The 14,188-nt window shown below is 47.8% G+C and overlaps 1 protein-coding gene across 13 annotated transcripts in view; it reads left to right on the top strand.

The window, feature by feature from the left end:
• MBNL3 (muscleblind like splicing regulator 3) overlaps positions 1-14,188 on the top strand; it is a 127,992-nt gene that overhangs the window by 33,189 nt on the left and 80,615 nt on the right. For 10 of the 13 annotated variants that reach the window (XR_008311591.1, XR_008311592.1, XM_053273519.1 and 7 more), the window contains exon 2: positions 4,678-5,815. The exons of 1 other annotated variant lie outside the window; for it this stretch is intronic. Coding sequence is in view for 10 of the 12 variants with exons in the window: in XM_053273519.1 (XP_053129494.1) it covers positions 5,642-5,815 (174 nt within the window). In the remaining 2 variants the exon portion in view is untranslated. Of the gene's footprint in view, positions 1-3,684; positions 4,557-4,677; positions 5,816-14,188 lie in introns of those variants that run through there. 2 more of the 13 variants (XM_053273521.1, XM_053273520.1) reach the window with 2 other exon arrangements.

The following is a 14,188-nucleotide window of genomic DNA, read 5'->3' as shown; positions in this document are numbered from 1 at the left end:
CAACTGAACCCAGCTCCTGAATGAGGTAGGTCACTCCCGTAACCTCAACCTTATGATTTGCTTCCCCCAAGCTGAAAACGAGAGCACCCAAAGCTCCCAAATTTGGGTAGTATGCTTCTCCTAATTGTGTGAACGAGCCTAATAGGTTTTCTTTTAAAAAAATTAAAAAATCCCTCTTGGATTTCAGTATCCAAGTTACAAATAACACCACCCCTCCCTGAGTCTGCAAGGTACCTGCATGTACAACTTGGTGTATGCGCTTTAAAAAAATGTACTCAGAAGCAGTGTTCCTTCCCTCTAAGGTGTGCGCATGTGTGCGCGCTCACAAGTTTCTGGATGCCCACTCCGTTGATTTTAGATCCCTCTCAGGTTGAATCTGGAAGGCCTCACTCTGAATGCATGTCCGCGCACTCTGCTTGGATACTGCCACCCAGAATGAAGCTCGTTCCGCACATAGCTGAAAAAAATTAGAGAGAACACTGCTCAAAAGCAAGGGGCCCACCCCAGCCTCTTTTAAAGTGTTTTATTCATGCCAATCACCTGCCTTGGTGGCAGAAAGGTGGTGTTGTTTCATCAGGTTGAACAAAGCATGTAGCTAGAGTGGTGGATTGTCGTTGCAGATTGTCATTGGCTTGAGTTGTGGCCATTTTCGTTGCTCCTACAGGGCCAAAAAGCAAGATATACATGTTTTAATAAATAAAGGTGAAGCTTACAATTCAAGACCCAAGATCCCTGTCGTTGGGTAGTAACAGCCAAACCATCCTACTTTAGGTACCAGGTCCCCACATTTCCAGATGACTGCTCTAGTGACCTGACTTTGATTATGGTTTTAAAAAATGTCCCCACTCTGGGTTTTGCATGATTTTGATGAGCTAGACACCTGAATAAATGCATGTGGAGAAAAAAAACAGAGGATCCAGTTGCTGTGTAAAATTCTTTGGGTAGGAGAGACCTTGTAGTGGAGTCATCTTCGATTCATGTCGCTTTCCTCATGAATTATGTGACGCTTTGGGTTAATAATAGCCAGTGGGTTACACCATCATGTCCAGCCACAATAGCCATGAGAACTGGTGTTGTGGTAGCAAGCATGAATGGTCCCCTTTGCTAAGCATGGCTCCATCCTGGTTTGCATTTGGATGGGTAACTACCAGTGTTCCCTGTAACAGGGATTCGCATATGTTCTTGATAGATCACAACTCCCATAATTCCCAGCTGCAATGGCCTTTGGCTGGGGATTATGGGAGTTGTAGTTGTCAGCAGCTGGGAGCCCCTATTATAGGGAACACTGGTGACCACATGTGAGCACTGGCTGGTGTAAGTGGATGGTGCTGTCGCTCAGTAGTAGATCATCTGCTTTGCATGCAGAAGGTCCCAGTTCATTCCCTGGCAGCATCTCCAGAAAGGACTGGGAAAGACTCCTGCCTGAAACTTTGGGGAGCTGCTGCCAGTCTGTGTAGACAATACTGAGCTACCGGTAGGTGGACCAATGGTCTGACTTGGTACAGGAGAACACCATTATTTTCAGGGGTCTCGTTCTGCAGGGGGGTAGCAGAGAGCAAATCTGTGGATGATGGAGCATTGGGGCTATGGGAATCACAGGGTTAGGTTCCCGGACTGCCCAAAATCGCCAAAAATTGGCCAAAAGTTGCTATCCCCCCATTTCCCCCCAATCACCCCTAGTTGCCCCCAAATGACCCCCCCATATGTATTACCATGCTCCATAGTTGCCCACATTGTCAAAAATCTTGGGTTTTGTCCCATGTTTAAAAAGTAAATGAGCCATAAAATGGCTGCCAAGCACAAAATGGCAGCCGGAAATGTCCTCCAAGGTAATTTCCGGGCACTCTTAACCTGTGGATACACAGGTTTAACCCTCCCCCTGCATATACTGACTGCGGATACACAAAACTGCGAGTGCTGGACCCACGATTAATGGCACAGAGGTTTCCGGTTCGAATTCCTGCTGGTGAGGTTCCCAGACTGTGGGAAACACCTCTGTTGGGCAGCAGTGATATAGGAAGATGCTGAAAGGCATCATCTCATATTACGCGGGAGATGGCAGTGGTAGACCCCTCCTGTATTCTACCAAAGACAACCACAGGGCTCTGTGGTGGCCAGGAGTCGACACCGACTCAACGGCACACTTTACTTTTACCCAGCATTGAGGAATGCCTTTCTACTTCCCACCCATTCTCCTTCCAGTTGGCTCAGCATAATTTTTAAGACAATTCCACCTGGTGGAATTGAAATTGTCCCCACCCATCCGCAGCCTGTATTGGCTTGTCTCTGGAGCTGCTCCCAACCCATTCCTGACTGTCGGTTGTAATGTAGTTTCCACACCTTTTCCTCCTCGCCTGCTGGTTGGAGGGAGGTGGCTCAGAAGCTCCAAATTCAAACTGGAACGTTGGGAAAACGTTTGCCAGACTTCTTGGAGAGAGGTGATTTCCTCTCCAGTTCTGCCTTGATGGTCATTTTGACCATTTTATCTTGCTTCCTTTCTTTTTAACAATAAAACTAGCCATGCCCACCTAGAATTTAGCACTGTACCATGTGTGTATGTGCGTGGCGGGCGAAACTCGCTAGGCTGATTTTGTTTATTTAAGGTCACAAGATGTGTCCGGGTGGATCAGATCAGAGGCCGCCCTGTTTCTATATCTGGAGTCCCACAGTGGCCAGTGAAACATCTCTGGGAAGGCTGCAAGCCATGAAAGACGGCAAGAGACCTCTGCATTTTTTAATGTCTACCACACCTCTTATGCTGTAGACTTCCTGTGGACATGGAGGCTCCTTTCTGAACTACCATGTCTACTAAGCGCATAAGAGGCCCTGCTATTTCAAACCAAAGGTCTACCTAGTCCAGCATCCTTCTTGAAGCCAATAGCTTCCCCCTTTCCCCCTTGAAGCCAATAGCTTCCCCCTTTCCCCATTGTTGGTGGCCAGTGAGTGATTCAAGGGTCTGATTCAGTAGTACAGGGGTTCTCAAACTCGGGTCCCCCCATTTTGTTGGACTACAATTCCAAGGCCGTTGTGATTGAGGATAATGGGAATTCAGCAACATCTGGGGGGACCCAAGTTAGAGAATCCCCGCAATAAGTACCTTCTCTGTTGTTAGTTGTGGGTCCAGGTAGCTAGGTTAGTTCCCTCTGAGACCCGTGTCCAGTGTGTTGAAATTACTGCTGTGTTGGAGCCCTAAAGATTAGCCACTGCCCGAAACAGGATACTGAAGGACCTTTGATCTCATCCAGCAGAGCAGAGCTCTTATAATGATGATTTTAATGCTAGCTAGAGAGAAGACTCTGGCCAGGGGTCTCATTTTTGAGTGGACGGTGCCTTCCCACCCCGGTTTTGGAGTCCCTGTGCTCTCATCACACTCTTGCTTCTTCGAGCATGCAGAGGAAATCTTTTTTTGAAACAATGCAAGGTGGCAAAATCAAATCAAATCCTGGAATCATTGCTTACACACACATGAACTTGCTTTGGAATGCAGCTGTTAGCAAGGAGTTAATTTTTTATTTTTATTATAAGAATAGAAATCCCCCCTCGGCTTCCACAGAGGCTTAGGTTTCAGCGTGGCGTTGGCTGTTGGCTTCATCAGGGAGGCCAGCAGGCCCGCCAACGGGGTCTGTCCCCTGCCACGAAACCTCGCAGCTCGGCTTCTGCTAGTGAGCAGGGGGTTAACCATACTGCATAACCGAGGCGGAGCAGTTAATGGGCGAGACGGGGGAAGTGGGCCGCCAGTGGTGACGGTGCCTTCTGCTTCAGCTCTTTGTACGCCGATATGTAGGCTCCCGATTCTAAACGTCCGCTGGAGGGTGGCGGCGGGGGGGGGGGGAGAAATCTCCCACCAGCCAGACATGCACACAAACACTTCCTTCCCCGAGGACCTCTAGCCTCCTGACAAGAACAGAAGGGCAGCTAATTTCTTCTTTGTCTGCCGAGGGCTGTTTCCCACTCATTTTCTGTCAAGCTGCATTCTGCTCAGGGCACGCTGCCACCACCCGCCGATCCAGGTTGCAGGAGGGGTGCGGCAGGAGGGTGGGGACAGGCAGGTGGGTGTCGGCAGACCCCCGGCGAGAGTGGTGTTTCCCCCTCCCCCAGCATGCGTCCTTTGCCAACGGGAGCTCTTGGTGGTGCCAAGGGGTCTGTGGCACCCGGGAGCCTCGTGCCACGCTTCCCCGTGGCAGGAGCGTGCTCAGACGGAGCCCCGTGCCGGCGAGCTCTTGTTGGAGACCCGGAGACACATCGCGGGCGCACCGGGGGCTGTCCGTTGCAACGCCGGGCGGAGGCACTTTCCGTGCAGTGGGCACTGAAAAAGAAAGAGGAGAGGGGAGAGAGAAAACGAGAGAGAATGCCTGCCGGAATTAGATCAATATGAAACAATCTCTTTTACTGGATGCCTGCCCAGACTTTCAGCTGCAACGGTAAATGTAATTGGTCGTTTCCTCCTATCATGCGCAACTCTGTGTGGGAAATGCCCTTCTCTCTCTCTGTTTCTCTCTTTCTCTCTCTTTAAAAAAAAAAAAAATCTACAATGGCTGACTTCAGTACACCGCACTGTCAGTATCTGGAGATTTCCTGTAAAAATGAATTTCTAGTGTCTCCTCCAAGCGAGGGGTTTTGGCATCTGGGGTGAGGACCTTCCTTGGCTTAGCTGATTCTATTTCTTCTTTTCTGCAGGTTGTTGAAAAGTGCCTTCCCCGAAGCCGGCGCTGCTGCTGCTGCTGCTTGGATTTCTGTCTAGAGCTTTGCCTTGCGCGCTTTTTAGAAATATATATATATATATACATACATATATATATACACACATACATATATATATTTCCTTCCTTGTTTTTTTTATTTTTATTTTTAAAATTCGGCGTTGCTTGCGGTTCATATCCTGACAGCAACTCATCCATTTTATTTTATTTCCCCCCCTTCTCCTTGGAACTTGATTTGATCAGCCATCTCCCTGTCCTGACTATGTTGTAAACTCAACTCTTTTTTCAAAAAAAGATTTTTTAAAATGGAAATCTGAAAACCCCCTCTGTTTGTTTTAACCCTTGCAACTCTGTGAATTTTTAGAAGCAAGAAAAAAAAATTCTCTTAAGGAACACACCATTTCTCCCCACCCAAGAAACGAAACCATTCCACGGAATCTGCAGCGTTCCCCATGGTCTCTTTCTGCATGAGAATAATTGAAACCAGTAACTGGAGAGCACAGAATCCTTTGGAGGAATTAAAAAAAAAAAGTCTGCCGGTTATTTTGAAGTAATAACGTTGGCAGTGGCACAAAATATATAACATTTCTATTTTAACTTCGACAATTGCACTTTTAGGAGCTGGCCTCTAATTTGATTTTTCGGTTAATTCTGATGAGATTTCTATTTTATGATTGGCTTTATGTTTAATCCTTGTTTTCGACAAACACAATTTGAGTTTCATGGAACCCTAAGTGCTGACGTATAGAAATTCTACCAAAGCAACAAGTTAGTTATTTCTTCACTACTTTTTTTTTTTAAACTTGAATTCACTTTTTTACCCCCTTCCCTCCTTTTTGGGGATTTGTTTTCTTAAAATCAGCATTCTCCTGAAGAAGGGTGTGGTCTCTTGGGTGTTCATTCCCCCCTTTCCCCCCCTCCTTTTTTTGGTGGTTTTTAATATGGCTGTGAACGTTTCTTTGGTTCGTGATACAAAATGGCTGACGTTAGAAGTATGTCGGGAATTTCAGAGAGGTACCTGTTCTCGGTCTGACACGGAGTGCAAGTTTGCCCACCCGTCACGGAGTTGCCATGTGGAAAACGGACGAGTTATTGCCTGCTTTGATTCCCTAAAGGTAAGCACTGCCTGGACGCCTGTCTCAACAGGGATCTCGGTGCCTTGATGCTCTCTTTGCTCGTCATTGGTTGAAATATCAAACATGAGGACAGGAAGGATTTCCTTTGCTGGACGGCTGCCAGCTCCACTCACAGCTTCGGGGAGGAGACCGGAGCACAGCCGCTCAGCACGTGCTTTGCATGCTGAAGGTCCCAGGTTCAGTCCCCGCCAGCTCCCGTTAAGGAATCGTGGAGAAGTACTGCCCGTTGGAATAGACAGTCCCGAGCTGGAAGGACCAGAGGCCAAACTGTTCCCACAGCTATTTATGGGGAGGGCCCATCTCAGTGGTAGTACATGTGCTTTGCCAAAAGAAGATCGAGCTTCTCTCTCTAGCCAAGAGGGCTGTCTGGTAGCCCAGCTGGGAATGCCCTCTATCCAGTAGCGGCTGGTCCTAACGAGCCAGTGGGGGCTCCAAAGGAGGCAGCTCGGGTTGTTCCCCTCTCTTCTGCGCTGCCTGCAGGCTGCCCATTCATCAGGTAGAGCTAGAATTTAAGTTGATTGCGCAGTGTCGAATGACCAGCCTGCAGGCAGCACAGATCTGGGTCAGGGTGGGAGAGAGGAGCAGCCCAATCTGCCTCCTTTGCATACCCCACACCCTCACTTATTTGGATGAGCTACTACTTTCTCTTTCTGAGGCGTTGGAGAATTGCTACCAATCACAGCGTGCATTACAATGCTGAGTGAACCAGTAGGTTAATTCTTTACCATGTAGGGGAAATGTGTGTGCGAGATAGAGGAAGCGGATGTGCATGTGAACAATTACACGCTAAGTTGATTGTGATGCCTAACGTTTAAATGGTGGTTTGCAGTATCTCCTTCCTGTTACCTTGTGGTCCGTTACAACAGCCCTGTGAGGTAGACTGTATGTGTGCAATTGAATGGTAATGCTCCACATTGAAATGGAATTAGAGTAATAATATATTGCTGTTTATTGCTCTGTTTGTTACATCGGTGAGTTAAATCAGTCGTGCGATCACCACATAGCTGAGGTTAAGCGTCTGTGGCTGGTTGGTGTATTCATAGCAGAAGTGAGTTTTGAAAATACTTTGTAGCCTGTATTTTTTGTTCAGGGAAAGGGGCAGCTAAGCAGGGAGGGGGGCATAATAAAGGTTTTATAAATGATGCATAGTGTGGAGAAAGGGGATGGAGGGGAGGTTTCCCCCCCATCTCTACTGTTGTACTCAAATCTGTGGGCCACTCAGTGAAATGGACTGGCAGTTGATTCAGAGCAGACAAAAGGAAGGACGACTTCATGCAGCACATGATTAACTTCTGGAACTCGCTGCCACAAGATATGTTGGTGGCCACTGACTTAAAGAGATTTGCAGTGGATAAGTCCCATCCTTCCTGAATTTGCCCATCCGTTTCTATTGGCCAGGATGTCTCTGTGGGACCAACCAGCCTTTATTACGGTCAGAGACCAGCATAAAATTACAGGTTGAATGAGGGTGATTACATATTAGTACTAAAAGGACTAATAGTGAGTACATGTTAAAAGTTTGCATGTTTAAAAGCACGGGAGGATAAAGCTGATTGCATATATGATGATACATATCATAAAAGGGCCAGAATTAAGGATGATTGCATTTTAAAAAGTGACATGTTAAAATCTACGAGTAGATTCACCACGTTAAAAGGTGCCTCTTTGCCAAGTTAGCAAAGTGCAATATATATAATGTGCAATATATGCACATTAATACTTATGTGGGGCCTCCATGTTCAGAAACCTGGCCTGCTTGTGGGCTTCCTGGAGAGGCATCTACTTGAACCTAGGAAGCTGCCTTTTACTGAGTCAGACCCTTGGCTTAGCGAACTTAGTGTCGCCTGCACTGACTGACAGCAGCTCTCCAAGATTTCAGACAGGGGGTCTTCCCAGCCCTACCTGGAGCTGCTGCCAAGGGTTTAATCCGGGACCTTCTGCGTGCAAAGCGGGTTCTCTGCCACTGAGCTAGGGTTTCAGGGGTTGGCCCCTCGGGGATGCAGGAAGCTGGGCTTGGGTGGACCTTTGGTCAACCCCAGGAGGGCGTATCTTCTGTTCTGTCCTCTGGCCCCTGCCAGCTTGTTAACCATTACAGCCGCGCTTAGCTGAATGCCGTCGCTGCTCCATGCTTCCATCCAGATTCACATTCTAGAAAAACAAGAATGTTGCCCGAGAAACTTGCTATAGCAACGACAGGGTGAATGTGACTTGGCAAGCCAACGTGGGACTTGGTGTTTACTTTTGGGGCCTTCCTTGGGCTGCCCTCGGCCTCTTTGATCGGAGGCTGGCTGGCTCTCTCACCTCCCGGATCAGACCGTGAAGGGCCACCTGCACTCACCCCAGCCCAAGGAGGGTTTGCTTCGCTCTTGAGCCACTTGCCCATCTGGGGGAAAGCTAGCCACGCTCAAGGGAGCTTAGCTTTTTATACTAGCCAGCTTGCTGGGGATGGGGGTAGGAATTGATCCTTAGAAAAGGTGCTTGTCCTTTATTTTATTTCCTAGGGAAGGGAGCTTAATTTGTAGCAGGCTAGAGTACCACAGTGACTACCTATAGGAACATAGGAAGCTGCCATATACTGAGTCAGACCCTTGGTCCATCTAGCTCAGTATTGTCTTCGCAGACTGGCAGCGGCTTCTCCAAGGTTGCAGGCAGGAATCTCTCTCAGCCCTATCTTGGAGATGCTGCCAGGGAGGGAACTTGGAACCTTGGTGCTCTTCCCAGAGCGGCTCCATCCCCTAAGAAGAGGAATATCTTGCAGTTCTTACACTTCTAGTCTCCCATTCATATGCAGCCAGGGCCTACCCTGCTTATCAAAGGGGACAAGTCATGCTTGCTGGCACAAGAGCATCTCTCCTCCCACTCCTAACTGAGGAATGGAGAAGTCCTGCCGCTCAGCGTCGTCCACGGCTTCAATTGCTTACAGGCCATTCGCAGAAATGTTCTCGGGTTGCCAGTCTGGGTCAGGGCGCTTGGCCCAGTTCACCCTGCTCTGGGGCTGAAAGCAGGCTGCCTGACTCAGTCCCCATAGTCTGGGAAACATATCAACGGGGATTTGAACCAGCAACCTCTTGCTCCATAGGCAAGTTACTTCCCCACCGCGCTATTAGGTGGCTAGGAGAAAAGCTGGGACCTGCGATCAAATCATGAAGAGGAGGGAGGCACCTTGTCTGAGACTTTAGGGGAAATCTGAGGATTTAAGCTTCTTGTTGGTAGAAAGTGTCAAAACCACTGGAACCTTCTGAAGAGCTGAGTTGTTCTCGCCCTGGGGTTTTAGGTTTAGTGTGCTTCTGTGCCGTTTTAGGGTAATTTCGTGACGTTGCTGTGCAGACAGGATGCAGAAGAGCCACGTTGTGCATCTGAAGTAGGATCGGAAGGGTTAAGTCCTTGCCGGCTGCCATTCAAGCTGGGCTGGTTTTTCCAGAAGTGAGCACAGCTTCATTGCTTTTTAGGTGGGGGACCTTTGAACTTTTGGGAAACTTGGAAACTTTCCTTGTAGTTTTTTTGCCAGCTGAACGTGCGCAGGGAGGGTCGTACCATGTAGGTTTGGTCTTGAGCGTGTTAGGTGCACAGCCAATCTTTGACCTGATATTGCGAAGTAGAAGCCTAGGAATAGTATACAATGCGGAATGTGTTGGTTTTCAGTTTGAACAAGCAAATATGTTCCACTAAAACCAGTGGATTTGGGCACGTATGTTTTTCAGCTGATCGTGCTGAATTTCTACGAAGGTGTGTGTGACCCCTGCTTCTAGTGTTCTGAGAGAGAGAGAGAAATTTCTCCATGTCCACTCTCTCTGTGCATAATTTTATAGACCTCGATCATGTCTCCCTGTATTTGCTTCTTTTCCAAACTTAAAAGCTCCAGGTGTTGTAGCCTTGCCTCCTAAGGAAGGTGCTCTGGGCCCCTGATCATCCTGGTTTCCCTCTTCTGCACCTTTTCCAGTTCTACAATGTCCCTTTTGAGATAATAAGGATCCCTTCATTAAATTTGGCACGTGATAGTCACGTGTGCACTGGTTCTGAACCTGCTTTTGTGGTCGTTGTGTTTTTGTGCCCCCTCACCACAAAAGTACAGGAGCCAGAGAGATTTGTAGCTTTTATTTTCCTGAACAGATTCAATAGCTGAATCCCCGAATCGAGCTCTGTCGAGTCAAATGATTGTTGTTTAAAAAGAAAGTTTTCTTGTTCTGCTGTGTCCTTGAAGACTTTGAGCTGTGGCCAACAGCACCACAAATATTTTGGATAAGAAGATTAATATGTTTACATTGCTTTTTATAACATTTGTTCATCAGCTAAATATTTTGTGGAACAATCCAGTTGGAGCTCTGCTTTGGCTCGGGACCAACAGTGCTTCTGAACTAGCTTTTGCTTCCTGGACGTATCCATTTCCTTTTTGCAGATTTCTTGCTTGGAAGCTGATTAATTTGACTTTGGGGTTGGGCATTTGACTGGCGAAATGTTATCAAATCGTGGTCAAGTATTTTTTGTGCATTTCTTTAAGAACAGAACAAAAGATACTTAATCATCAAGAGGTTTGATCAATGTGGATTGCAAAAAAAGAAAGAAAGAAAGAAAAGGAATTAATTCATTTCATTATTTTATAACAGTTCACTTTTTGAAAAGTTAAGAGGTTTCTAGGTCGGCATCCCACCCCTCGCAGGAGCTTTGCAGAGCTGCAAGCCAGATCACACAAGCCATCCCCGCTTTTCCCCCCCTGCCAGCAACAAGCAAGATGGAGTCATTGGCATTTCCCAACAGTGACCTTTGCCCCTGATGACAGAGTTCCTGTTTAAGGTGCCTGCAATTCTAGCAGGTCACCAACAGGAGGAGCTTTGCTATGTTGCTGTGTTTGCCCCTGACTGCTGCAAGACTAGGGAGTTAGGTAGTTCTTACTCCTGCCCTTGTTAACCAAGGACAGCATCACGAAATTAAAACCTGCACAGTAGTATCCTTGGTTTCATAGAAAACTTGACTATAGTTAATTGACAATCTTGCAAAGCAGGGCTAATTAAATTGGCTTCCAAAAAGGCATTGCAATTCTTTCTTTCTTTGTCACTTCCTAAATTGTGGCCTTCTGATCCGTGTTTCTCTAGGAAAAATTAGGATTATGAGATGCAAGATACTTGTGGCCTAGCGCAAAGCACAAACCTTTTTCCCTCTGGTGAGAGTGCCTGCTTACACTTTCGAGCTAATGGGAAAAGGGGAAATTATCCTTGTGTCTAAAGAAAAAAACAGTAACAACTGTGTCATTGCAACCTTCTGTCATCTTTCAGACCATGTTTCATCCTGGTACAGCTTTGTACTTAAGATGACTGAAGTGGCAGTAATCCATAAAAGTGTGCACGGTAAATTGGAGGAAAATACCAGTTGCCCAGGAGGAGTCTATCACATTTAATTGTAACGGGTATAAATTTTCCTGAGCCAGTTTTTCCCAAAGTTTCTAACAGCTAAGGCACGCTCTCTCTCTCTTTTTTTTTTGCTGAGTTGAAATAAGAGATGCCCATATTAATTTCCTTGGTTGCTTATTTAAAATGTTTCCCTGGCACCTTTCCACTTCTCCTGCATCTGATATTCAGGTTGGTCTACAAACAGAGATACACCTTGGTAATTTTGGAGCCTGGACCGAAAGGCCTTTGGAGCCCCACTCTCCCCCTGCCCCACCGCAAGTTAAGCATCATCCCCCTACACACACACACCCCGTGACACACACAGTATTTTTAACATGTGGGTTCACGAGGGCACAAACAGCAACTGAACTCACAAGGATGTAAGAATATAAAACAGGGATTTTGATGCAAATGTGAATGAGCAGAAACAGTTCGACACACAACTTAACATATTTCCCATCCCACGTATTTATTCCCCCCCCCGCCCCCGTGGGTCGCCCAGCGCAGGTCGCAGTCACACCCAGCTGCCAAGCATCACGCAACGCAGCAACCATACCACCTGGGACAGACTAAAGAGGATTTAGGGGAGTCCAAGGGTATGGAGGCTCTGGACTTCTGCCCGGAAGTCCACGGGTAAGAGCACTTGCAAGAATCATTGTAGCAAAGGATCTGCCAAAAATATCCGTCAAGGGAGCCGGAGCATCCAGTGAAAAGCAAAACTACCTGTTCTCACCAGGAGGCCCACCCTCTGTGGTTCTGGATGGGTTTGGAGTCCTCCGTTTGAAATCCTTGCACAGCCGTGAGGGACCGAGCACCTGCCTCTCATGCTGGCATAGCTCACAGCCTTGTTGGGAAGATCGATGAATTAAAAACAAACTCTACAATATTGTTCTCCCTCCGTTGTTGCACTTCCCTGAACGGTGAGAACCTTCCTTGGATTTTGGGCTTCATTTGGGAGGAGTGTCGGTGCATGAGATCTCTGTAATATTTAGTTGACGGGCCGAAATTGGCAGCATTGAGTGAAAAGGGTTGCTGCCCACTTGACGAGGTCATCGGAGGGGGCTCTGCTCCAGGTGCCGACAATGAGGGAGGCTCAGTTGTCGTGCAAGCGGGACAGGGCCTTCTCTGTTGCTGCCCCCAGACTCTGGAATGCTCTCCCGGTGGCTATTCACTCCTCAGTCTCCATCACAGCTTTTAGAAAGCATGTCAAATCGTGGCTTTTTACCAGGGCTTTTATGTGATTGTCTCTGCTGCTGCTCTTTGTACTTAGTATTGCTTTTTTGCTTGCGTTTTAATTTTTTAAGTCAGATTTGTTTTGTATTTTTAGCTTAACATTTTAATTGTGTCTTTTTTACAATCTTGTTTTTAAATTTGGCTGTAAACCGCCTTGGGGTGGCTTTAATGAAAGGTGATTATATAAATTTAACAGTAAATAAAATCAATCAATAAATAGTGAGGCTGTTCTCCCACGCAGCCTAACCCAGGCTATCGAAGCCCAACCTGGGTTAGGCTACATGTGAGAACCGCTGGGATTGGGTCCGATCCTGGTGGGGCAGCGCTGCCTAGCCCGGCTTTTAGCCTGGGTTAGCAGCCCCAACGCACCATTAGGCCAGGCTCCATGATTGTGTGTCTGCTTGGGCTTCATTTAGCCCATGGAGACACAGAGACGGGTGCCTAGAGCTCCCATCTCTTGGGGCAATCCCCCAAATGCACTGCATCTGTTGCATTGTGGGATATCCGGAGGCCGGGACGCATCATCCTGGCCTCCAGAGCTCTCCACTGCCTAGCGCAGTGTAGGATCGTCTGGGAGCACAGTCCGTGCTCCCAGCAACAATAGATGGATCGTCTGGGGGCAGGCAAGCTCTGTGCATCCTTCTGCCCGCCCAGTCGTGTGGATTGCTCCACTGGAACATTCTTAAGGTCCGCAGCAGGTTCTGTCAGTGCGGCCGAATCTGGCATCCTGAGAGTCTGCAGCTTTCTGCCCTGAGTGTCCAAATCCATGTTCTCTCTCTCAAATCCCCAGCACAACATCCCTCCAGTGGTTGCTGCTGGTGTCTGTCTTGTGTTTCTTTTTTAGATTGTGAGCCCTTTGGGGACAGAGAGCCATTTTATTTCTATCTGTGGGAACCGCTTTGGGGACTTCTGTTGAAAAGCGGTATATAAATATTTGCTGTGTCGTGTCGTGTCACTCGCCTAGCAGCTGCTTGCTCTTTCCTTTACGCAACACACACCTTCAAGGGAGGGAACAGGGGGTGAGGTAATCCTTGGCTTTCCCATGCCTGAATGCGACTTTCCCAAGCTTCCCAAGGGCATCCTTCTCCAGGATGGAAGCCGTTCAGGATAGTTCAGAGCCACTAATGAGTCACTTAAAAGCACTCCAGGTTGGCTTCCGGGCCCATCAACCCGTGATTGAGTCACACAGAAGTTTCCAGCCCACTAACGGCCCCAGATTTTTTGCCACAACATGTTTGCGTTGTGGAGGAGTGAAAGGCATTGCTGAGCAGAGCTTTTCTGCAGAAAGAGATGACAACCGCCATGTCCAGTTCTTCTTCTCCATGAGACGTAGCACAGTTTGCCTTGTGTCCAGACCTTGTTGCCCTGTCCAGCAGCCAGTAATGGTGTGGAGAAGGTGGAGAGAGAACATAAGAACTGCCCTGCCCTGCTGGATCAGGCCCAAGGCCCCTCTAGTTCAGCATCCTGTTTCATACAGTGGCCCACCAGATGCCTTTGAGAAGCTCACAGGCAGGAGGTGAGGGCATGCCTTCTCTCCTGCTGTTACTCCCCTGCGACTGGTATAGGCATCGTGCCTCTGAGGCTGGAGGTGGCCTACAGCCACAAGACTAATAGTCATTGATAGCCCTGTCCTCCATGACTCTGTATAAGCCCCTTTTAAAGACACCCAAGGTAGTGGCCATCACTCCATCCTGTGGCAGAGAGTTCCATAAGTGAATTAAGTTCTGTGTGAGAG

Source organism: Hemicordylus capensis, chromosome 11 (genome assembly GCF_027244095.1).
Source record: "Hemicordylus capensis ecotype Gifberg chromosome 11, rHemCap1.1.pri, whole genome shotgun sequence".
Lineage (NCBI taxonomy): Eukaryota > Metazoa > Chordata > Lepidosauria > Squamata > Cordylidae > Hemicordylus > Hemicordylus capensis.
Note: the sequence above shows the minus strand (reverse complement) of the source record. Positions and strands in the feature narration are given on the sequence as shown.